This window comes from Solea solea, chromosome 6 (assembly GCF_958295425.1).
Source record: "Solea solea chromosome 6, fSolSol10.1, whole genome shotgun sequence".
Classification (NCBI taxonomy): Eukaryota; Metazoa; Chordata; class Actinopteri; order Pleuronectiformes; family Soleidae; genus Solea; species Solea solea.
In genome coordinates, this window is record NC_081139.1 from 17,198,862 (window position 1) to 17,225,942 (window position 27,081).

Consider the following 27,081-nt stretch of genomic DNA (forward strand, 5'->3'; position numbering starts at 1 on the left):
ACAATACAACAGTTTAATTAAAAACATATGAATCAAAAAAATGCTCAACTTAAACCTCTCTCAAACAGCATGTATGATGTGTCTCTTCAATCTGGATATTGTGCCTCACTGCAGTGCACTTGCATATTATGAATAAAAATAATGTATAAACTAAAAAATTAATTATTCCGGTTATCAAAGAACCAACAACATTGTAAAATTAATTCGTTGATGATGACAAATTAAGTTCCAATGACTGCGTGGGATTTAGTGAAAGTTACCCAAAAACAAAAACGTTAGCCAATGATGATTGTTTTTTTTTAAAAATGGCTGATTAAATTGCCTTTTTTGACCCAACAGCATTGCAATTATCAGGAATGCATGAGGGGGGAAAAAATCTTGAAATAATTATCAGCTTTGTCTTTAATGTTTCTCATAAAATTCTTCAAATACCTCATTCTTTCTCACCTTGGATGGAGAGTCTGACACCAAAGACGGGATAAAGGCTCATTAACATGCACACTCCAGACCCACCTCCAACAGAGCTCACTTCGCGTGTCTGTCACTCACTGCTAAGTGCTGTCTCACTGGCTTTTGAGCCGTCTCTGGCCTGGTGATTTGATACATAACTGCAGGGAGGTTTTGAGGTGTTTAGTGGCTCACTGTGGGTCACCTCGCAACTCACACAGCTAATGGCAAGAAAGAAACTACAGATGTGCTGCCTTGAGTACTTCCATCCCTGATATAATAAGTAATCACCCTCTTCTCAAAGTTTAAAGCTTGAACAATGTCAATAATTTAAGCCACACAGTACTTTATCAACCACAGTTAACTTGGGCTATAGGTGCAGCTGAAACTGAACTTTTAAAATAAATTAATGAGTTTGGGACTTATAATCCTTCCTGCCAATGAAGTCCCTGTATTTAGAGCAGCTTATTTTGCATTTCAGACACGTTTAATTGTGACCCCTAACTGTTTTCCACCACATTCCTCCTGCTGTCCCTTAATGCAATCAAGCAAAAAAATGTTATGCATCTCAAACAGGTTAAATGAACAGATGTAACTGTAAGTTAATTCGACTTGCATCATCTGCTACAGAACTGTGCCAGCACAAACATTACTGCTATTTTTGGCTCAAGTTTAAGACACCCTGTGAGGTGGACACTGAATAAAATCAGTACTCAAGTCCCACTTCTTGAATCAAATGACATCCAGTTTATAAATTGATGTGAACATCATCATAGCTAGGACACTTTCCTACTGGCTGGTCCCTGTCCAAGCCAAAAACACACATGACCCCATCCTCCATATTAAAACCTGAGTTTATTTTAAAGCACTTGTTGTTGGTCACCTTCTGCAACCTAAAAATGTTTGCGGAGGATTTACAAGGCGACATTTCCAACGGCAGCCTGGCGTCTCCATTCTCTTCCTATTTTCAAACTCAGAAGTCTACGCAGACAGAAGCATTACTTTCTTCCCGAGAGCTCAGACATGAACATCCTGAGATTGCAACACTGGCTTAGTCATATCGCACAAGCAAAAAGATTGAGGAAAGTCATTTCTATGGGAATATACTAAGCAACAAACTTTTGCCGGACGTCTTGCAGTGCTTGGTGTGAGACAGGAAAGAAAATGATAGAGTATGTGATTACATACAAAGAAAGTTATCCATTCTGGACAAGAACCTCTGATGAATCCGAACATATTTATCAAACCTTAGTGGACAGATCCTGACCAAGAGTGCGAAGACTTTTGAACATGCGGCGCAAAAGCAAACACGTCTCAAGGGTTTTTATGAGAAAAATGTCTGGATTGAACAAGGAGGCATTCATGATCTGAATTATACCAGTCTGTAGCTCAGTTAGAGGACAGCCATCTGCTATCACACTCCCCCGCTAAGAGCCTGTTATAGAAGGACTAGCTGTGGATCACCATGTACATGTTACCTCCATATAGACTTAGTGGAACTAACACCTCGACTACAGGAAGAGAAAACAGCTCTGTAGCGGTTGTCAAAGCTGTGGTTTTTCTGTCTGCTTAGGTGGAAACACTTTTCACTTCTCCGTGTAATATGATTGTCCTTTTACAAAGAGGTTGATCCCCATAACAACATTATGCTAGGCTGTCAAAATGTTCACCCCGGTACATTTTTGTGAGCCACATTTCACATGTTCCAGATGAACACAATCCTTTTCCATTTCCCCGTCACAGAAAATGACGGCGGTGACGCAGCGGTTGACACAAAATTCTATCAATATCTTATCGTCAACAGTATTGCTGAAATGATTGATCTGTTATTGATAGATTACGAAATTTTGATCCATCAATCAAGTTTTTTTTTGTTTTCAAGAACTAAAACAAGCTTTCTGATTTTGCAGCTTTTTAAATGTGAACATATATATTTGCTTCATATCACAAATGAATCATTAAGACTGAATCATTTTCATTTGTAGACAAAACAAGACGTTCCAGAACATCACAATTTGCTGCAGTCAGTTAATTTAGAAAACAATCACCAGATTACTCAGTTATGAAAATAATTGATAGTTGCAGCCCGAGTCAACAGTAAAGAATGTAACGTGAAACTGGTCAAATAGTAACTCACTCATTGAGAATCACAAAGTGGTCAATTTGAAAAGTTTTACTGGCGAACATGTGACAACTGGGGGGGAAATTACGCAATCTTCACTCTTACCCTGGAGATGCCAACTTTTTCACCATCACATTGCTAAGACCAAGGGGTTTAATTTCTAGATAATTGCTGTTGTCAAATGTTATTTGAACACATTGCTTTAGCCAACTGCAAGATAAAAACATAGAATAAGGAATCATCAATATCCATCTTCTACCGCTTTATCTTAATCTGCACATTTTGGGTTGCAGGGCAGTGTTTGTGCCAATCCAAGCTAACATAGGGCAAAAGGTGGGGTAGAAATCAATATATTGAATAATAATACATTTCTTATTGCCTATGCGTCTCTGTGTGAGGTCAGGCAGTATTTGTCTGCAAAGACATTCCTGTGGTTTGTGATGTGAAACCTGATTTGAAGACATCTGTTTTTCTAAAGCACTGCACCCCGCATAGGATGCTCCCTCGGCTGAAGTCACAAACTGTTAGTTTGATCCCACAAGCTCAAAGCATGTGGATGAAACTGCCTTCAGGTGCTTGGGATTAAATTCCCTTGATAAATGACTATAAGCGAATGTTCATACATCCAATCACCCGAGGTTAAATATGCAACAACAAACATTACATTTCATATTGTGGTCTAAAAAAAACATTTTCTTTGCTGAAACCAGCCAACAAAGAGTCTTAGAAATATGAACCACCTTCACTATCAGGTTTCCTATCCACTGAAAAGCACACATGTAAAACACTACTCTGCATTTTCTATACATTTCTGTCTCAATGGCTGAATGATTTATTTTGTTTGGGTATTGTCGTGTAATCCGTCATCTCCTGAAAAGAGCAGGTCACTTAATAGGGTGCTTCGCGACCTCCTTAGGCTCTTCACGTCCTCTCTGCTCATATGTTCTTGTTCGGAAGATTTCGTGACTTTGTTTACAATAGCTCGACAACAAGACGAACATAAGTGCAAAATGATCCCCGAGCTATATAGTCGACTCATGATAAATGGCTGCGAGTGTCAATCGCAACACTAAATCCTACACAAGATATCATCTCAAGTAACGGCAACATCTGGCCCATTAACATGACTCCCCGACTGTCTTGTGCTCACACATGCACGCAAGCTCATAAAAACAGACACTGCAAAGATGAGCGCAAAGATACACTTCCACTTCGTCATCAAGCTCGTGGCCTCTAGCTTGTGGCCCACTTGCAGACTCTCTTGACCTCAAACCCCCGTGATCCAAGTGTATTGCTGGTTCAACCTGTCCTTTGTTAAGGGATCTCATGACAAATCTCAAGTTGCAGTGAGCTTCCAGACCCTTGATTGTGTTACTTGAAGACGGAGGAATGAATGAGGACTACTATGTCACGTCCTAGTAACGGTGTTCGCCGCATATACAATACTACTTCAAACTCCCGGGGGCGAGGCATGTGCCAGCGGACTTGTGGCACTATGTTGTTAGCGAATCAACATAAATGTAGTGATCAACACAGTCCAGATGTCAGAGTCATCTTTACTTGTAAACATTTTCCACAAACATCTCTGTGTGCAATGTGCTGCCCATAAAGCTCCAAAGCAATTTCGCTGAGGTTTGACAATAAACCCAGCAACAAACCATATTTGTCATCACGCGGCACGTGGTAATACACACTTGTAATCCACACAAACCTCTGTGCTCAATGCAGCCATTGTGCAAGTTTGTCGCGGACAACCGTTCCCTAAAAGCAACCTTTGTGTTGTTGAGTTTCTCAAATCATCCCTCCAGTTGACCTTAGGGTGAGTTGGCTTTTCCACACAAGATTCTGTTTTAAGGCGAGAGGAGGATACCGCGCAGCAGCTCTGTCATAGGGGATTTACAGTAAAAGAACACAGGGCCATGATCTCAGTCAGCAAAATCAAAGACAGACATCCTCCCCTCAGGTTTAGCTCAACCAACTATAAAGCCTTTCGCTGACTGTCGATTGGGAGAAGTACTGTATGTTACATCCTTGAGCTGAAATAAAAGCCTCATCATGTAAAATGCTCATTTGATTTGTCACTTTTGCTATTTTCAGTTGGAGTGCCATTTACAAGGGTCACTGGAACAGAAACGTTGCGCGCTCATCATCTCATCGGGGGCCAGGCAGCAGCTGTCGTATAAGCCAAGTTCCACATGTACATGCACATCAGCTTCTGTTTCTTTTGGAAACACTTTGAGGAAGGCAACGTACCTCTATTATTCTGTCCTGGATTTGAAGGCCACCTTCTTTGTCTGCTGGACCGCTTTCAACGATCTTGGATACGTAGATCCCTTCATTTGAAGTGCCGTCATTATCATCCTGTGGAACAAATGGCAGTTATTAGCTCCAAAATAATCACAGCCCAGTGTTTAGACTGCTGAGGACAGAAGCAGTGGGGAATAATTTTTGACAACTGCTTTGATGTCAGCACTAAATTTAGCAAGGTTTCAAAGGGTGGCCGATCTTCTAAAAATAATCAGCGCAATCTTTTTGACTCACAGTTGCCACTTGAATTGTCACCTTTGCTTCCAGTGCTGACATGTACTGTCAAGGATATCCAGACTCCACAAGTCTGTGAACTTACTGTCTACTATCTATTTACGCCATTTACGACACACTATTGAATATTTCACTTTTTCACAAAGCTGTTACACAAAAGAAAGACATCAATACATAACACGACAGCTTTTTACACAAAAGTACAGAAAACTCTAGTAGAACAATAATTGTAGTTTGGCTCCATCCCTGAATTGAAGTGAGCACTGGTAGCTGTTTATGTTTTGGGACTTAGGGAGACAGAAATAGTTGAAACACTCCTGCCAATTATTTCCCTGTAAAACTCATACGTAAGCTATATCTGACATCAAGTTCTTGGCATAACATGGATCATTGCTATGAGGGATGCAGCACGAAAAGTCATGATCTCCACATTTAAGGCCAATGATGACTTTTATCATCAAATAACACAAATTCATGACATAAAGCCAGAGGATTGCCCACCACTGATGCCAAGAAAAGACAGTTCATTATATAATTTCTTATGTTATGAGGTATTGTGGATTTATTGTACTGTATTGTATTGTTTCAATGTTAAATGTGGAACCCAGGAAGAGTAATAGTAGAGTAACTATACATTTGAATAAATAGAATAAAGCTATTTTGAAGAGACAAAACAAGTTAATTCGCTTTTTTTAAATCACTAAATCCAAGTGGTATGAAAACAGACCACGGACAACGCTACAGAGCAGCAACTAAATTGGATCCTTAAAGAAACTTCAGTCACAGTGCTGATTCTAATTAATAATTTCTGGCCTGCTTCCTCTCCCAGGGCCATCGTCTACAGTGAATTATCAATGCTTGTTTCAATAAGATCACTACTCTGCCTTACAATTATGCCAATCTTGAGAGCTGTGGACAAAGTGCTCATTCTCCAGACCGCAAACCCTGGCTGCTGATTGCTCTTGCCAAGCCATGCCAAAATAACAGCCACATGAAACATGTGTGTCAAAAACTACAGGGATATTAGCTATTTCCATTTTAATGAATGGCTTCTAACACAGACTGTTGATTTGAGGTCCGCGGGCAAAGGAAAAGCCAAGTATTATCTGTGCGTTCTTATGGTTGAGTGTGATACATGGGTTCTGTCACAACAGCGAGAAAGGTTGCAAATTTGCAAGATCATGAGGTCAGCTACCAAAATACTTTTCCAAATTTTCCAGCAACCAAATTTTTTTTATTGTGATAATATATGGAAAAGCATGTGACGACTGTGGCTGTAAAAAAGAACCCTGTAACAGTTGAACACAGTCCTGTTTCAATGGGACCTGCAGAAAGACGATCCATGTACGGAAGACCGAATTGCAACCGGCGTTGAGATATGTTCAACCCTTCACTCAGTAGAGCAGGAGGCATCATTAATGACTTTCGTTGCGGGGCCTCGAGGCAGGAAACATGATGGCTGTGAAAGGTTGGGCACGATGAAAGACCCTTTCCCTTCTCTGTGTTTACCTCACCACCAAAATCCCCTCAATTAGAGACAAAACAACTGCGGTCGAAGCCATAATCCCAGATTTAACTCTCATAAAACTAATTACAGTTTTTTTAATCTGTCATGCCAAATCCACTAAACCAGACCAATATATAAACACAATAAAACTTGATAGATGCGGTCCATCTATCCACAGAGTCGAAAACACATGCTTCACTGTCTTAAGCTGCGTCAGTCAGTACAGAGAGAGCCTGTGGTGCTTTAAGTAAGTGCTAGTCATTCCTGAGTTGCCATATGACACTTGGCTGATCACCGGGGAAGATGAAACCTCTCTGAGACTCGCGGTTTTCAAACCTACCACGCATGGCCTTCCTCCTACGATGTTAAAACCCAGAGATCCACCCTCGCGGAGAAGGACAACCGTCGTGCTTTTAGTCTCACCTTCCTATACAGACAGACAGAGGAGAGACACGTGAACAAAGACAGGGCAGGAGGTTATTCAAAATGATAATCTATCAACGACTCCCGGTGAGTGGCAGAATGATTGAGCTGGTTACGTAGAGAGGAGAACACATCAGAGACAAATATATTCTTGTTAGCAGATAACTGAGGGGCAGAAACACGTACAATTACAAATGGAGCAAGGTGTAGGGGCAGGAGGAAGTTAATGATGCAATTCCCTTCACATTAAGGAGTGATGGGAAAGTGTAAGTTAAGAGATTAGAGGCTTAATGACACCTCTTTTTTTCACATCTTCATTAGGCCCAAAACAGCTGATCTATTTCCGAGCAAATCTGCTTCTCAAAAGACGGCAACTTTAGTCCATCAGCTGTAGTCCATCAGCTTCTAAATCACTGTGTATGTAAAGCTGTTGAAATCCTCTTCATGTCCCGATAGCCAGCGATAAAATCCATGCATCCCGTGTGGCGTCTGAAGCCGTCACAGTATGTCACATCATAGCGATTGATTCACTGGCATATGTGTCACAAACTGTCATGTCTACTGGCAAGGTTCATGTCGTGTTTTGAGGGTGGAGCTTTGATGACAGCAGACAGGAGAGGGTGCGATGTTCGGCGCTGCTATTGCAACCTTTTCCCCTCTCCTGCAACCTGAGACTTTTCCCTGTTTTTACTCAGATGACTTAATATATTTGTCGATCCACTACACATAAACATAAAGCTACACTTCAGAAACACATTACAAACCACCGCTTTAAGCTGAGGGCTAACATTTTAACTTGCACCATTAAGAATGACCCATTAGCTGCAGGATATTAAAGATTTAACGACAGCTGTGGATTTCCTCCACAATAAAAGGCAACTGCAGCAAGCAAGTGGTCTTAAATTATAATTAGTTCATCCACGAAGCACAAGTGACCAGTTCAAAGAAGCACCTTCAGCCCTTCCCTCTCACAAACCGTTGTCCTATGTAAATGAATACACCAGTGGACCACTTACTCAGTAGCAACATGACATGGGGAACTCTGGGAGAATCGCAGAGTCAGCTCTTAATCTGTTTTTTTAAAGCAGGACTTAGAGGGGAGTTATGAGGCAACATAATTTCAGCTGCCACTCCAGTATGCTGCAGCATAGTGGGACTAAATATAAAGCAGATATTATTGGCGTGTACAGTAGCCCGACTGCCATATAGGCTAAAATGACCCTCATGTGCGTGTCAGGCCATGCTGGAATGTTCACTCCTGCACCATGTCGTGGCCACATTAGTGACACATTCTTCCAAATTACGGCGCCTGCACCCGTTATTGTTGACAGGAAGACAGTTGGCCATTTAGTGAAAACGTTGAGTGGAATATTATACTGAGGATTTGGCAAAAGCAAAGCGCGGGAAGACGCTCCTTTCAGGCGGGCGAGACAGAATCTCAAAAGTCTCAAAACAAGTCGGTAAGAGTTTTAAAGGTGTTTTTTTTTTAACATTTCATCTGTGAGAGTCATTACAATGAACTAAGAAGTAATTAAGCAGAGTTCCCCCTCCTTACACACACACACACACACACACACACATCTGCAAACACTTGAGCTAATCCATGAAAAATAAAGTGAATCCTTCAGGAGGCTGTGCATTTCCTAAAACATTAGGTATGTCTATAAAACCGACACAAATGGCAATCATTGTCAACAGCCATCCTTTGGTGACAAACACTAAGGAGACAAATGTTTAACATTAACCTTACTGGAAAAAAGTATAAGAAAAGGGCAGCTGAGTAAAGAAAGAAAGCAGTGGACTTCTGCTCTCTGGTGACTTGGCACACTCGCCGTGATCCTCTACCTCAGGTCCAGTCACAGTTTCCGAGTCTGCCCTCCATCAAACTGCCTTCCCCACTGGCTTCACTTCTTCTTAACATAGTGTGCCTAATTACAGCGTCAGATACTTTAATGTAGAGCGAAAAAGGGAAATATTGATTCAAGAGCTTTTGGTCTGTGAGCAAGAAGCGAAAACTCAGTGACCTGGTCATCTTGGACATTTGGGCGCAGGCAGGACGATATGTTAGAATATGGAAGGATTGGTTGGTTTGACACCTGAGCTGTGTTTACTAATGTGATCTCTGTCATATCCAATTGACACCCGTGCATGAGAGTGCAGTAATTGAGCACATAAATCCATTAAAGTATCTCATAGATGCCATGCTTTAAAATGAGCCCACAATTAGCCTAATCAGAGTGAACCCCTCATTGCTCAGATCAAATTCAATGGAGCTTCAATGCGTTCTTGACATCTTGTGACTTTGATAGACGCTCTACACCAGAAAAAGAAGACAGAAGAAGACAGAATCACTAAATGGAAAGTGTGATAGCAATTCCAGCAGCCTTGAAGTGAACCAGAGTGAGATCTGAGCTTTCTTGTTTGGTTTACTGCTATTCCATGCTCACTGAAGAAGGTTAAAATTACTTCAGGACTATAATTGGAAACTTCAGTCAGTTATTCCACATAGCTAGGGCCATATTGATCCCCCTCCCCTCACTGTCTCTGCCTCATTTTCATAGTTTGTAGTTTAAAAAAATATATCTCCATCTGTCAGACGAAGCATAAGCTGAAGAGCGACTGAAGAGATTCAAAAACAAACTAAAGTAGGTTACCCATCAAATGTCGCATGAAATGACGGGTTTGTGTTCCCTCTTTGACAGTGATTCGAGGAACAAATGTGTCACAGCAAATCTGCCGGAGATCCCTCTCACGAAAGATATTTTGTACAATGAAACACAGCGGGGCAGGGATGCACGTTGTTTAGTTGTTCCTGCACTGTGCCTTTCAAGAAAGCCATGATCAATGTCAATGTGGTTAAATAGGTCATAAATTTAATCTAATCTGACCTGGATTCAGCGTCAATAGGAGGTGTCAGTGGGGATATCATAGGTTTTGATTTATTATTGGAGAGTCAGGTTTCACACATTTACATCAGCAGAGCAACACTAAACGCCTGCGTCACACACGTGATCGGGGCTGTATGGTGTTCTGTATGCCCTGCAATAACTGTGGGTTTTGTTCTCACTGAACTACACACACACACACACACACACACACACACACACACACACACACACACACAGGCATCAACATCCGTCCAGAGAGATCCGTTTAAAAGTAGACGGTGTGAAGGATGAGTGTTCACACCAATAACGTCTCCTGTGACCACATGTGACTGGATTTTATGTTACCACCCGATATGCAAATAAACATGGATGTCTTGTCCGTGAGAACACGTCTGACCGGACAAATGTGTCCACTGTCAAGGTGTGTGAATCAAAGCTATACTCATGTTGCTATAACATAAATAAGTATTGTTTTAATTATTAGGACATGAATTCATGTGTTTATCAATACTAATATTGTAGCAGTGACTAGAAAACACATTAACATATGGGCTCTGAGACGTGTAAAAATACTGGGAAACTCCAGCAGGTCAAAAGATGTCAGCTGAGGATGGACTGTGTTCATGCATGCAAAAGAATAAAGTCACATGTGTTGTTTTTTTTGTGGATGGATGTTAATATCAAACCTTAATTCTCCAACTCTGCAACTTACTGACCCCATAATTTGTAGAATTGGAGCCACAAACTGTGTATTGTTAATACATTGCAGAACTCAGTTGTGTTGTAATAGCAATGTTTATGTTCAATTATTCATACAAAGCTTTGATGATAGTGAGCAAAACATTTATTTCCTCATTAGACGTGGGAATTGCCCGGTGCCTCACAGCAGGAGATGCAGGGATTCTGTGGCACATTGTCAGACCATATAATGATACATTATAACATAATATGTCCAACTAAAGACTATAAAAAGCTTCCAACAAATAGTAAGTGCAGGATGTGCCCGACTTGTTGCCTACTTCCTACCCTTAGTGCTTTGATTAAGTGCCACCACAAGGAGTCATGAAGTCATAAAGTAGTGCCCCGCTTAATGAATTACTAAATAAGTAGACAACTATTTTTATGATCGACTTATTGTTCCGTATGAGATTCACACAACAACTTCTCTGATTTCAGCTTCCTAAATGTGAACTGTTCTGGTTTCTTTGCTTCTCTATGACAGCAAAGTGAATATTATATTTGGTTTGTGGTCGACAAACATTTCCGGACATCATCATTTTGAGGTTTGGGAAACAACGTTCAACATTTTCCTCCATTTTTTTTTGCATTTTGATTTGTCACTTCATGGAAAATGTAGTCTACAGATGAACCGTTTTTTTAAAAACAAACCTTATCTGTAGCACCAGTGATCAAATCATTTAAGTTTAATACCAATATTTGGGGCCAGTTTACAAGTAACCTCTGTATATTGTGTCAACATTTTGCCTCCTTCATATTCTTTAAACTTCACCGATATCAGAAACATGTTAACATGAAAACACAAGCTCTCAATCAGAGATGTTTTAGTCCCTACATGGTTACGATGTCCGTCGATGCCACGGACAAACCAGCTATTTTTATGGCATAACCTTGGAGCCTACATATGTAAGAAAGCCCCAGACGATTGAGGAAGGAGTGGAACTCCAGCTATGCGCTCTGAGAGAGTTTCAGTGGCAGTCTGTGAGTTGCCTGCCTCCCACAGCTAATCTCACTCGAGACGCTCCGTTTCATATTGCCATGTGTGCTTTGAGATTCTCCCTCTAAATAATCCATCCACTGCTTGACTGGACCCAATACGAAAAAGCTTCTAAACTAACCTCATCATTCGCTAAATGTTATTTCTTCTCCCCCAAACCTGCTCTTCCTCTTCCGTTATGATGTCCTTTGTTTTCTATGTACAGTATGTTAAAGGTGTGCCCGCAGAGAGAACTCCATTCTTTCTGTTTACATTGGATTTCACTGGGAATAATGTACTCGGTGTATATATTCAGTGCAATAACTTCCATGCCACAGTCAACTGAACAATTACAACCAGCTGTCCTAGAGACTTCAGCAAACCTCTTCATACCAACGTGAGCAATTTCACCGTTTCCCCACACCAGTGCTCTCTGTTGCGCAATTCCCCAGTCTACTGGAAAACACATTTTTTGCAGGGAGCAGAGCCACATATGATGAACTAACCAAATCACCTGGCATAAAAAAAGAGATAACTGAGAAGAGAGCGAAGTCCTATGAGTTTCTGAAACCAATTTAGACATTTCACTGGCAAAAATGTGTGAAATTAAATGAGCCCGAGAAAAGTTCCCCTTCATCCACAGGTTTATGGTGTGGACTGATTATGTGGCTCAGCGGGTACCTTTCATCTTTCACTGTCAGCAGTGTGTGTTCAATCAGTGCAATTTGTAGTGAACTGAGAGCCCCTCCTCCTCCTGTTCTTAAATAACTGAGTTTAAGTGACTCTGACCTGACCACTCCCCTTTCCTGATCACAGCAGCAGTGCAACTGTATGCCAACTCCATCCCAATTCAAATGATTAAGCCTGACTTATGAACCCCTGCATTCTCAACGATGTTAATAACTGGTCATTAGGCTTCGTTATTTGCACCATTCAACTTATTGGCATGTTTTCCTGAGCATAGGATTGTATCATTATCTGATATTGATACTTTTTTACAATGGAGATTTCTATAAAACCCTTAAAAGAGAAGGTAACAAACATTAAAAATGTATCTTGCTTAAACTTTATCAGTTAAGAACATACTTTATGAGGTCTCTCAGAGAGTTAGAAGATTTTAAGGAAGGTCCTGTTTGTTTGACATGAGTGACAAAAGTTCCAGCTGTGTGCTTTTGCTTATTTGAATGTTTTTCAGCACAGACTCCGTCCGACACTGAACTAAACTAAGGATTTTTAAGTCATTTTAACTGATCTACAGTTCCACAGTTGGATTTCTGTGTCGGACGTCGCGCTCATGACTCTTCCAGCAACGGCACTCTCTGACCAATCAGTGGTCACATGTTAGTATTGGCTCAGCAAGCTTGGAACCTCGCCAGAGCAGGTACTAAAAAAAGCATCAGGTACCAGGTACTATCCCTAATGGAAAAGCAGGAGTCAAGCCAGAACTGTACAGTGGAAAATTGCCATAAGCATCAGGAATACTTCTGTCCTTTAAAGGCCTCTCAGCAGCTCTGAAGTCCTTTGAGTTGAAGCTCCCGTTGAAAGTCAATATACTTCCACCACATTAGCTTTGGTGTCATTGCTACATCCACCGTTTTTTAATTTGTTATGACGCTCACAAGGAAAAAAGGGGTGAACTTGCAAGGGCAGAGCTCCTCGAACATGCACGCTGCGAACAGGACATTAGAGTGAGTGGAAACTGGCTCTTGTTGTGTACAGAACTGCAGTAAATATTTGGCCCTCCCCCAATGACTGCCAGCTGGCCAGAGGCACAGCTGACATCCGTGTCTCAAAGCAGACAGTGAGGAAACAAACTCCTGAGAAGTTGCTCCTCCACGAGGGAAAACAGTCGGAACAAAGAAAAAAGGAAAAGAAAAAACAGTTTGACTTCCATTTCCATCTGCGATGAGTTAAACTCCTGAGCCAAAACAACATGGAGGCCCAATAAAACAGAGATACCAAGTCCCAGAATGCAAGCAAACCTGGAGAGCTGGACATTTTTAAAAGCCTATAAAGTTTACATTTGTACAGCAGCGTGTCACTGAGGGTCACTCAAAATGAGATGATATATGATTAAAGGTCCAGTCTGCAAGAATTAGTGACATCTCAAGGTGACACTGCAGTTCCCAACTAACTACTCCCTTATCCAAGGGTGTCAGAGAACTATGGTGGCCTTGGCATACCAGAAAGGATATCACTGTCGACAAGCGTGCCACGTTGTCAGCCAGCTGATGAGGTTCCCAAAGGATAAAGATGTTGCAAATTGGTTAGAGCATTGGGTTTGTCCAGGCAGAACGTTTGTTTAAGTTTAAGAAGCAATTTGAGCTGTTGTAGAAATAAGCCAGCGCAAAAGCACAACTCTTGGATTATGTACATATAAAAGTCTAATTTCTGCCACTAGGGGTCTCTCAGTCAAAACAATAACAAAAGACCTAGTTTGATGATGATGTTGGTGATGATGTCAAGGATGCACCACTGGGATCATGGGAATTGTTATCTTACTTTACCCGGAGAGCTTTAGCGGCAGAACGCATGGAGAAACGGCAACAAGCTGTCATGACAAATACTAAATACTATACTATACAAATACTATAATAAAATAAAATGGAAACACTCAATAACACAAAAACACAAAATACTGAATATTTCCTACCTGTGTTTGACAATTCAGAGTTCCAAAACAAACAACAAAAAGTTATAGCAGAGCTGAGGAAAGTCAGAGTGTAGGAAACATTTTGGCTGAAATAAGTGTGATGATTTACAAATTATACAAATTATATCTCTGATGAGATTATATGTACTTCAAACTGACAAACATACTTGTGAGTAGTTTTTTAACTTTTTTTTTTTTAATGTTACACACTGGAGCTTTAAAGAGAAAACACGCCAGAGAGAACTTTTGAAAGTTATTCCAAGACACATTTTGAGATAAAGTGGGTGAGTTTTACTGGTTTCACTTGTTTTTATAAACACTGCATATAAATTAGTTAAGTTCTACTTGAGTGACAGGGAGAAATCAGTTTTGAGTGGAGAGGGGGTGAAAGTATCTTGTGCGTCCTGATGAGTGATTTTTTTTTTTACCTTGCACGAGATAGCCACACTTTTGGTGAGAGAGTCGATCCTCTCGCTGTATTCAGTGAATTTCTTCTGATATTTCAGCGCAGTCATCTGCAGCTCACTGTGCACGGCGGAAAGCTGCGCCAGCAGCGACTTCTCCCTCTTGTTGGCTTTAATGGTCTGCGTCTTCAGCTCTCTGTCCAGGGTCAGGATCTTGTAGTGCAGCGCGCTGTTGTGCGCCTTCAGCGCTCTCACGCAGCAGTGGCCATTGGACTTTTGCTCCTTGTGGCTGAGCATCAAGCCGCAGCCGCTCTCGCAGATCCCCACCGGCCTGTGGTCGCACGTATCCCGCACATGAGCATCCATGTCCCGCAGGCTAAGCACCTCGCTGCATCCTCGGTTGCGGCACTTGGCCGGGGAGTACTCGCACATCTCTGCGTGCTCGGCCAGATGCTGCAACTTCACCACGGCATCGCAGCCCCGCGCGTGGTTGTCACATTTGATCTCCAGCTTCAGGATGAGGTTCTTCAGCGGCAGGACGTGGTTCAGCTCTTTGGTGGAGATCCGCTGACATTTGACGGGGCAGCTGCTCTGCTGGACGACCCACGGCAACACGCAGCCGGAGCAGAAGACGTGGCCACACGGAGTCGTTAGTGGGTCCTCCAGGACTTTATTGCACAGGTTGCATTTGAAATCCGGGTCCACGGTCTCCTTAAATCGGTCCAGCTCGAATCCCATGGTTCTCAAAAGTCCCGATCCAAACTTTGTGCGCTCCCCACCCCCGCAGGTCTGAGTCGGAGCAGTGGGGCGTTTTCAGCTGGTCATTGGTGGAGCGTTCACAGCTCACACACACAAACACACTCACTGACTACAGGCTCTCTTCACTGTCTCAACTCTACTAATTGACCGAGACTCTTGGTGCCTTCAGGTGCGCCTCGTAAAAAAAGTTGGGGAAAAGTTTTAAAGTATTAAAAGAATTACTTTTAATTAACTTTTCAAGTAGAAACTGACTTTTTAAAGAAATTTGGAACAAAAATAAGTGGTAATCCGGAACAAGGTAAACTTTTATTAAACTTAATACATCAAGAATTGAAGTTAAAAGTGAAAGATGACAGTGGTTATTTATGCTTCAACATACAATACACTGTTTCTCTAATGATCATTTTCTGCACTCGTGGTTACTGTTGTACCAAAATATCTGAAACATGCTCTTCTCGTGCCTACAATGGAGTAAAAGCAGCATTTCTTGCGGTCAGTGAAGGCATCACTCCTCTGGGCGAAAGTGTGAAGGGATTCGCTACCGTAACGACTCTACTAAGTGCGCACACGCTGTCCAAATGTTTCTAATATAGACTGTAGTGTGTTGGCCGTCTAAGTAATTAAGTAAGTTAATAGATTTATCAATAAATAAAGTGAATTTATTGTAAGATTGTTGATATTTGGCTGAGTATTTGGAGGCACTTTACTCAAAATATATAAAAAAAAAAAAAAAATTTAATTTATGTGACATAGAATTTGACACAATGTTAGAGGCTCTGTGTTCCCAACTGCACAGTCTGATTTGAATGCAGTCTATGTTTTTTTGTTTTTGTTTCTAGGGACCTCTCACATCTAAATGTGCCAGATTGAAGCCACTTAATATACAGTAATATAAATCTTCAACACAGGTGCACAGTACAAACACAAATAGACACAAAATAACAACATGCACTATTGCACATTGTCTCCGTATAATATATGCCCGGTGTAAATTGCACCTTGTGGTTAGACTTGTCCACAGACCTGGCTTGTCCTCGGCCACATCTTCAGATGTGTTTTGAATGTCGCAGAGCTGGAACACTCTCTGCCTGAAGGTGCTAAACTGTTGACTAATGTGCTGCCTCAGTAAAACAGAACATTTTCCCTGGAGGCAGTCTGTCTATATAATACAATTTAATGTAATACAATATACTTTCACAATACAAAACTGTGATATGGTGCATTAAATACCCCACAGAAGTATTTATAAGTGATGAACTGCTAAAGTTGAGTACATAGACCTGAATGTTTGACCAGTGGACTTGGCCATAAGTTACAAATTGTAACTTTAGGTGAGCATTTAGTACTCTTGTGGGGACATTCGCACCAAAACCACGAGTGAGACTTTGCAGAACGCTGATCAGGTGAAAGTTGATTGAAAATTGAACCGGATCACAAATGTGTGACATGGAAATGAAAATGTACCTGTCACTGCTCACTAAAGTGTGCTATCACTCTCTTTTCCCACATAGACACTTTGATTTGGTTACATTTGGAGGCCCAGCAGGAGGTCCTATAGTGTTGAACGCATTTGAATTGTAAATGATACTGTATGGTTTCCTGCTCTCTGCCCTAGACAGAACCCGCTCCCGTTGGGCTTGACCCTGTCCTCAGTAGATATACCTGCTCCTACCAGTTGCTCTCCTCTTTCGGAAATCCAAGTTTTATGCAATGCTATGCTCAATAAAACCTTTCCATGTGTGCATTATCCAGAACTAAATACAAGGGCTTATCAAAGACTCCATGAACAAAGTGTGACAAAGAACAGCTGAGCTTGCGGGTAATCGTATACTGATGTTATGGGATGTCTTTGGGTGGAAAGAATAAAAACCTCCCAGTGCAGTCACGTCAAAGGTCCTTGTTCTGTTTGGAGACCATTTCATACTGAGATTTGTATGATTACATATATTTTTTCCTTGCAGGCACTCTCTAGGTCATGGCTTCCTTAACACACTTAACACATGTGATGTGCCAAGAGACACTGAGACAGATGGAGGAAAAAAAAAAAAAAAGTACAAATATAAAATGAAAGGGAGCCCTGCTGTTTTGCTTGAACACCTGTTTCTACCAGTTTCCAGGAAGTGATTACTTTTTATGTTTTATTTTCATACCAGGTCACTTTAGACGTTTTTGCTTTTTTAAACGCTGGAATAGTATGTGTGGTCAGTGCTGCAGGACACTCAGCCTCTCGACCTCTGGACCAACCTGCTGCCTGTGATTTATGATTCCAGTCCGAGAACAAACAAGCTGCCTGTCTGTGCAAGGCTGTTTACTATGAGAGTCGCTTGTTTGGTCTGGCAGAGATGGAGAAATGTTTACTCTCAAAATGGAGTCACACTGAATAAGCTGTTGTTTTTGTAGGCTGGGTGAGAGCCATAGCAAGCGGGAAGGTGCTGTGTATGAGTGTGAATTTATTTGGATGTGTAGGGTACAGTATACGTTGAGTGAAAGTGATACGGTATCTACACGAATGGTTTGTTTAGGTAGGTTTTCCATGATGCTGGGTGAAGTGGCAACAGCTCGAGAGGGCTGAGATGAGTCCATGTTGGGTCCAGCGAAAAAAGACAGACAGCGTCCCAGGAGAGATAAGAGTTAATCCCTCTTCTCCAACCTAAACTGTGAGTGAAGGATCAAGACAGACAGGATTTAAACGCTCTGACCAGCCCGGCAGGTCAAAGTAACATCTGAAGATTATTTCCATCGAAGAATTTAAGCCTCCAGTGGCTCTGTGGCTCCAACTGATATTTAATGGAAAAGTCTGACATTTTGGAGCACACTTCCTAAAATAAACCTTTACTTTTTCATTTGGTTTGTTCCAAAAAGCATGGAATCAAGGGGAACGTTAGCCTTTGGACAGAGCCAGGCTACCTACGGTCAACCAGATCACAGTGTTATGTCGTTTCAGGGATATTTTATGCAAAAAATATGGCTTCACAAGGTTTTGTTGTGCAATAGAATTCACTTCTGAAAGTTTTCATGGGCAGCTCTTTGTGTTTTCAGTCTTTTTCCAACCACGGTTGCAGCAGTTTCACTTGACTCGTGCAATGTTGCCGTTGCCTCCATCTATCTTGTCATAAACCCAAACACTTCTGCTGTGCAGTACGGGAATATGTCCAGGTGACACAAGATCTAAACACTGCTATAGTGAAAAACACAGAAATAGTTGGATGGAAATGATAGACGTAATCAGCATTATGTGAATGTCATTTGACAGTGGTTTGTATATAGCGGACATTTGTTTATGAGTCGAGTATATTACCTTATTAAATTAGAGACCTTTATAGATTGCTACAATTAAATAAATCTAAATAGTTGAGCAGAAAGTATTCAAAGCAAAGTGATGTGTGTCTCTGGCTTTTATTGCTGAACCTTTAGACTTGAAGCCTTTGTTGTAAAGCAACAGAGAGATCTCGGTTTCAGTGTGTGTGATGAGGGCGTTTTGTGCGGCTATAAGGCCTTGGAGTTGGGCCATTTAGTAATCATCACCACTCTTCTTTAGATATGTCAAAGACATGAGGGCCATGTGGGAAACTGCAAAGATGAGTTATTGCTCCTCGGGATGCCCTTTCATGTTGTGCTGAAACATGATGTACTTACAAAAGGAATACACTATCCATCTCGCTGTGGTTTCCCATGCGCCTGCAAGTCCCTTGGGAGTCAGTAATATTGTCAAAACTGAGTCTCGACCAACAATGATTTATTCGCCAATAGTACGGTTTGTTTTTCTTACAAACATCAGTAACTTACCGTGCCCTTCACACAGGGAGTGCTGCTGATTTGCGGCTTTAATGAATAAGTAACTTTAAAGGCTGTTGTGGTAAAGGTCTCTGCGTGACCTTATGGACGAGCAATGGCACCACATTTGCCCTCACAGCTGACAGATGGTGGGATCCAAACAGCCGCCCTGGCCTTGTCAGATTGTTATGACAGAGAACAGCAGCTCAACCATCACAACATACCCGCAGGCGTGAACATGCAAGTGCAATTGCTACTGATTACACAATGCAGGTGTCATCAACGGTGTTGTTGAAATGCACACCGATTCGATCGCACTGTGCCACGGGGGCAGCGTCTGGCTTAACACAATTGATAATCGATTTCAGAAAACACGAAACAGATCCACAGCAAAAAAATATTTGCAGTTGCTTAGAAGATTACGATCACAAACCTCTATGAAGAAAAGCCAATAAATATTTTCTTTTTTTTTCCACTTCCCACATTAGATTCTTTTTTGGAGGTTAAAAGCAGGATGTGGGTCACTGGAAGCTGCATTTACCCAAAAGCAAAAGTGCACAATTACCAATTTTAAATGAACTAAGTCAAAGTCTCGGAAACAAAATTTGACCTAAATCTCAAGTCACATCCAGTAGCTAATTAAATCTTCATGGTACAGACGTGCAGACACCGTGCCTCTGGCTGAAGTGATCTTTTGGACCAAAGGAAAAATAATAATTATCATTATTTCAAGTTTTTATAGCTGGTTCTACCACTGCTGCTGCTGCTGCTGTTGCTGCTGTTATTATAATAATTATTGTGAGAGAACCTGTCTGTCACGCCATTTGTTTCTTGGTTTATGCATGAATGAACTTGTCAGTTCTTAATTATTATGTAGGTGCCGTTTAGTTGTAAGTGTGGTTGGTTTTGCATGTATGATGGTCATAGCTACAGCCACACAATAAAAACTAAACAGGAATGTTCACTGTTCTTAACCTCACACTGTTTTCACTTCATGGCTTCACACCCTGACATCATTAATATCCACGTTTTTGTTATTTTTCCTGCAGTCACAACTTTACACTGACTGCCTTTTTGTTTTAGTTTTTGTTTACTGCCCCATTTGAGACTATACACAGGGTTTGGTCTTTATTTGTTGTATTCATTTATATCTCTTTGTCTGTGCATGACCGTTTACGCTACAGTCCAGTTCTCCTTCCTGGTTTGGCCCCACATTTGTCTGAAGGTGGAGTTTGGTCAAGTGCCACAAGAGCCACAGGAAATGGACGAAACCAAGAGCTGCAAAGGAGGGTGGACTCTTCCATTGAGTTCACCTCTTATCAACTGACTCAAACTTCAACTTAAAATGTGCCTTTTTTTTGGGTGAAATAGTTCATAACATATATTTGTCTCAGGGTTATTTATGGTCATTTAATAGTTGTCATTGACTAGTGGCTAAAAATGAAATTCTAACAAATTGAACAGTGTTGCATGCATGACAGGAGAGTTAATAAACCATGACATGAAGCGCCTAAAGCCTCGTTCACACGGAAATTAGCACATACAGTATATCCAGGATTTTTTTTAACCTTCGTGAAACCACCAGAAAAGGCGATTAACACCATCACCATTGCCAGCTGGTTATTCTGTTGCCAAACAAAACTATTTGAAGGAAGAACAAAACAACAACACGAATCAGCTCAGTTGCAATATTGAAGCTGTTACTAGTTTGTATATTTTCGCAAGTGAGCAATTCTAAGGTGTGAAGAAAATGTCAGCCCGTGGCCTAGAGGAAAGGAATTGGGCTCGTGACCAGAAGGTTGCTTGTTTAATCCTGGGAAGTGCCAAGGGCTGCAGTGCCCCTGAGCAAGGCACCCAATCCCCCACTGCTCCTACATATTCACTTTAAACATTCATGGCTAATGGATGGAAAATGAATGCATGTCACCCAAAACTAACTTGGGAGTGAATGCCGATGAAACACTAGTGAAAGCGTTTGAAATCAAGTGGGAATGGGATATATGTCATTAAAAAGACAGCAAAGAGCCAATGGGATAACGAGTTAAGTGCGTTGCGGCACGATCAGACCAGCCGATCCCAGCATTAACACAGCACTCGCAGCACGAGAACGAAAATATGATTAAAGCATAAATCAGTCGTCCCGACTGAACTGGAGCATCATTGTTTCACTTAAGTGATGTTGCACATGGCATTTCCAGGACGGTGATGAAAACAAGAAAAGTACAGTCAACAATTTGTATAAGATAATGAATGACTGACTTATTATTTTTGTAATGTGTATCGTATTTATATACACTGTATGGCCCCTGGATGGAAAGCATAACTGTTTCATTTCATAGTTTATTTTGAAACTCTGCATGAGTTTTCATAAGTCTACTGGAGATAATCATGTGTTTTGAATGATAAAGTACAGGAAAGCCCAGTTCATATGACACAGCCTTAGCCTCTTGGAGAAGCTTCTACTTTTGCCAACAGCTGACTCATCCATAAATAAAGTGACTCGCTGTTTTTTGTTTTTTTTTTCCTCCGTGTGAAGAATCTATTGATCACATCTGTCCCACAGTGCAGCTAAATCCGTTTTTATTCTTAAAAGAACAAAACATATGGACCTGATGGAACAATTATGACCAAAACACTATGGCTCATGGTTGAGTAACGGCTCACTGTGATAAGCAGCGTCTGACACCGTATGCTCGGATAAAAAAAAAAACCCAAAACAGTTTCTACCTGAAACTAACAGCAGGTTGTGGTGTGCTTTAGAGCTTTGTACAAAGCCTTCAGCATTTTTTTTGGATGGACAAGCACAATGCATTCGTTACAGAGGTTTTCAAGGCACAAGTGTGTAATATTAGGAACAGATGATTCTCTCTGTAGGAGGGGGACGGAGGGAGGGATGGAGGAAGGGAGGAAGGCACTTGAAAATCTCCAATCAAAAGTTTCTCTCTGAAGCCTGTGAAGCTGCTGATTTTCTAGAAGCTCTGTTCTCGCTGGCTCCATAAATAACCTCCATACTTGGCACATCTTATCTCTGTGGCTTATTAAAGAAAAAAATGTTGAGAGTGAGACATTTAAAGATAAACCATATGGACGTGTTTCATCTCCTTATTCATAAACGGCACATTTCATGCTTAATACCTTTTATTTATACACCGTATGTCTCAGTTTATTATTTTTTTTTAACTGTATGTCAGGCTCAGGAATGGTGACGATGATCCAACACTAGTTTGGAGAGTTTTTCATGGTTACACTAGCATGAGACATGTGACCCATTAGCCACAAAGGTCAATGCCAAGGGATAGTTCAGGTTTTTTTCATGCCTGGTTGACACAGAGGCTCTATTGAGAGCTGGTGTAACATCCATCCATTAAACGTGGATAGTGTTAGGTACAACTGTTCCTATCTAGCATTAAAATGCACCCTGAATGCATCTTCTGTGACCACACATGATTGGATCTGGCTTCACGGTGGAGTAGTGGTTAGCACTGTTGCCTCACAGCAAGAAGACGCTATAGGTTAAATTCCCAGTCTGGGACCTTTCTGTGTGGAGTTTGCACGCTCTCCCCGTGTGTTTCCTCTAGGCTCTCCGGTTTCCTACCACCATCAAATCATGTTCGAATGTTAGACACACATTCGGTCAGGTTGGTCCCTCGCGGTGGCGTGCTTAGAGGCAGCGGCTCTGATCAACCCTCCATTTGACCTCGCAATTTCAGTTGCGGAATCACAATAAAGATCCCTTTCCTTTCCTTCACCCGCACTGTATTCAAATACATACAGACAGAAAATAACGTAACAGCGCTGATTAGCGTAAAAAAAATCAGTTCACTTTGAAACTTCAGCAGGTTCGAGGACGTCAGCTGAGAAGGCGGTCTCTAATTCATCCCGAGGATGGATTGTATTCATTCATGCTCAAGAATGTGGCCACACACATTCCCAAACCACCTCCGCATGTGGTTCTTGTGATCGGATCTGTATCTGATGTCTGCATGTTCCCGCATCACTCAGGGCGGATGTTAATACCAGGTCTGAGGGCGCCATAGGAAAAGCACCAAGAGCCAGTTTGGGACATGGACAACTTAAATGCTCATTTTAGTTACTTAACAAAAGGCTCACTTCATATAACTATGCCAGTTTAAGCCAATGATATTTTAACCCTTTAACACCTCAGCCTCTGGACTTTTTTTGGCTTATTTTAACCATAAAAAGGAGCAGAAAATGTCCTGTGAGTAAGTGCTTTTGCCCATTTTTTAGAATAACTTTCAATATCTGGTAGTCATTTACAATTTAATGCATGATGCAAATGCAAATGCAAATGGTGTAAGTAACAATCACATATTTAAAATAACATTTGAGTTTTTGCCTCAATGTCCAAAAACAGGTGTTTTTCCAACTCTCTCCTCTCTGGTGATAAAGACGCTGATTCGCCAGCTTCCTGCAACAGCACGAGTGAGTTACCGTATTTTGTGCAACTTCTCAGCTTTCAGAAACCGTTGGAATTCTTCCCGATAGCACAAACCGTTGCGTAATTACGGTGATGCAAAGTGCGCTTACGCTCGGTGTTAAAGGGTTGAGAATAACTTTTATGCTGTTAATATTTTCAGTATTCAAGTATTTACTTATTTTTTTTCATGGATGCATGAAACTGATGAAAATTAAAACGATAAAGGGTGTGGTAGTAGAATCAGCAAGAATGTAAAACAACTTTCACCACTGCAACAGAACTTTGAAGAACTTCGCAGCTAATCAATCAAATAATTTTCACAATACTTCGTGGAAAGCAAGAACAGATCTAAAACAGAGAGTGAATAATAACCATATACTGCAAGTCAGCAAAATTTGGGACTCCAAATGAATTTTAATGTTGCTGCTGCATATGTAAATAAGAGACTTCTTGCTAACAAGTTTACAAACTAATTTTAAAAGGCAAAGATATGACAGGGCTTTGTTCACAACTTATTTTTGATTCCCCACGTGGCCGAACACAATCCGGTGTCGCAGCTTTAATTGGATCTTTACATCCAAGTGAATGACGCACTCTGATTCTCTATCATCATATTAGGTGTTTTGTTTGAACAGCTTCTACCTCTTCAGTGAACAGTCTGAGGTGTTGGAGAAGTTGTTTTTTTGCTCTTGTCTAACACCTGAAGCAGGGTGACAGCAGGATTGGAGCTGCAGATAAAAGCTGCTATGATGAAAGCTTGTTGAAAATGAGAGCAGCGATGAACCGGCAAGCTGTGACAATAGTGCTGACAGCTTATCCAAGAGCCATGGTTCAGGCTTGCACATGAGGGCGATAGGAGCTAGAGTCCTTTCACTTCTGGAAACACAACCAAACCACAGTCGATTGCTTATACATAAAGGAATAATTAAATTTTTTTTGGTTATATGAGGTTCTTCATTACTGTGCTGAGAACCAGCTTCAGACAGGGATGCTCACTTTTGGCTGCCAGAGGTGACGAGGCATTTATCTGGTCATTCACCTCTTTCACCTCAGTCATACTCCAACCTGTTTGCAGTCGTCTTGCTTTACTATTGAATACTGCTGTTGCCTTTGTCTGTCTAATACAAATCACTCCCCGTATACAGCGCAGGAATGTTGCTGGGCAACACAAAATCAAATAGACATTTAACATGCACTACAGTTCCTAAGCGCCAAACACAACTCCTGGTATAGTTGAGGTATATACATCACATTCAATTATCTTCATATTTGTCGTGAGTTCTGTGATGAGAGTGGAATTCTTATCAGCAGCACATTTAAGTGACCCAGAAAATGAGCTTTTCATGAGCTCTTGCAGGAAGGAAAGCGCGGGTTGCAACTCAACAGAAACAGATGATCTGACTGCACAGGAAGTAACATTTCTGTGCCACTCGCTTGCCACAAGCTGTTCAGTGACCACTCTGCCTACATTTGTGTCACATCATATGAGCGCAACTGTCGATGAATTTGACAGTATATCGTAATATAACATTGATGCTCCATTTTTCTTTTAGCTCTGCCATGCAATTGTTCTTCCTCGGCAAACATGGTCAAAATCTGAATGTAATGACCCAAGGCTGTCAATGTTATTTCTGCCATTGTTTTATTTATAAGCCTGAAAGTGACTCATCATATGAATTACACTGTTTTTGACTACGCAATGAGACAAAAATAACAACACTTTCACACGCAACACTTTCATATTTCATATCTACTGTGCATTAAAGGGTTATTTTGGCCTTAATTCAGTTCATGCATGTCGTAGTCTAATAATATTCAAAATAGATGAGCTCAGGATTATTGTTTGGGCTCTCATATATATATATATATATATCATTCACAGTATAATTTTCAGCCTGTGTGTTGTTTTGTTCATTTTTCAATGAATGATCATTCAGTTATTCATACAGTCAGTTATTATCTATTACTTATTCTTTGAGGGTCATGGAGGAAGCTGAAACGATCTTGGACAAGTCACCAGCAAGTCACAGAACATACAACCATTCACATCCACACCTACGATCAATTAAGAGTCTCCAATTACCTGTCTTTGAACTTGGGACGTGGCCTGGTATACTCGGAGGAAAGCAAAACACACTGGGAGATTGTGCAAACTCCACACAGAAAGGACCTGATCAAAACAAGAATTCAATTCAACCTGTCCTCCAACTGAAAACGTACATATAGGTCGTTTGCGCTGGTTTTGAAAACGTAAACATAGGTCGTAGATCCTGCATACGACCTATATGTACGTTTCCTTGGAGGACAGTCTCATTCAACTCCCTTACATGAATCGTTAAAACTCCGATTACTTTAAAGGAACTCGACTTTGATACTGTCTCTCTGAATCTATGGCTACATCCATGCAAGCAATAATAAGAACCTCATTAAGACCCTAAAGTCACACAGAAATCCACCCATTTTGGGGCCTGAAAATGCCATCATCCTGTGGGAGGCAGGCTTATTCATAGCATATTTCACATGTTTTTAAATAAAAAACAGTGTTGTCAATGTAGCCCCTGGCTGTGTGAGGGCAATGTTGGGGTGTAAAAACTAGAAGGCATTAAAGACATCAGGTGTAAATTCATGTTAGTTTGCACTGTGGATAATCGAGAACCCAAGAAAATGCAATGAAAAAGAATCCATATCACTGGTTCTGCTGCATTGATTTTTATCCTTGATAAACAGTCCACTGTCATCCTTCTAGGAATGTAATGAGTATCCTTCAATCCTTATTAATAAAACAAAACACGATGAGAGGAAATCAGAGAAATTACACACTCCATCATTCAGCGAGGTCAGCAAGTGTGACCACAGACGGACGGTCTTCTGAGAATAATTAAAACCATTCCTCTAAATATCAGTCGTTTCTCGGGGCTGTTTCTCTCAGTCCATGTTCACACTAGTGATTATTTAAACACACATTGGGTGACAAATACTGGGATTAAAAACCACCAAGAATAATGGACCTACAGTGTCATGACAGCGTATGTGATCAAGGACAAAAAATAAACAGTCTGATTGGAAACACCAAACCAGTTATTCAAGCAGTGCAGGAGTGCGAGGGGCTCGCTGAGGGATAACTCAATATACACGGAAACAAGGCAACGGTCTGTGTAAGTAACATTAGGAGCTAATCGGAAACAAGCCCCCTCTAATTAGCCATTACCAAAATAACAGACTGAGGTCATAGTTATTGCTTTCCCGTACAGACAGCACTGGTCTGCGTTTGACTCGATTTGAACAGTTGCTGAATTGAGGTATTTTTAGACTCGATGTTTTAATTGCAGCCCTCATCGGAACAGATGTCCCCATAATCAAGTGACTGTTGTCATCTTCTCAGATGTTATGGATTGTCACGTCTGTTCTATG

At 41.1% G+C, this 27,081-nt stretch overlaps 1 protein-coding gene across 2 annotated transcripts in view; it reads right to left on the reverse strand.

Annotated features, from left to right (window-relative positions):
- pdzrn3b (PDZ domain containing RING finger 3b) overlaps nt 1–15,574 on the reverse strand; it is a 101,681-nt gene extending 86,107 nt beyond the window's left edge. The window contains exons 1-3 of one of the 2 annotated variants that reach the window (XM_058632056.1): nt 14,724–15,574; nt 6,958–7,044; nt 4,823–4,930 (exon numbers count right to left, since the gene is read on the reverse strand). In XM_058632056.1, the coding sequence (XP_058488039.1) occupies nt 4,823–4,930; nt 6,958–7,044; nt 14,724–15,437 (909 nt within the window). In that variant the 5' untranslated portion in view covers nt 15,438–15,574. The remainder of the gene's footprint in view (nt 1–4,822; nt 4,931–6,957; nt 7,045–14,723) is intronic. The other variant, XM_058632057.1, reaches the window with a different exon arrangement.
- Nucleotides 15,575–27,081: the final 11,507 nt, after the last annotated feature.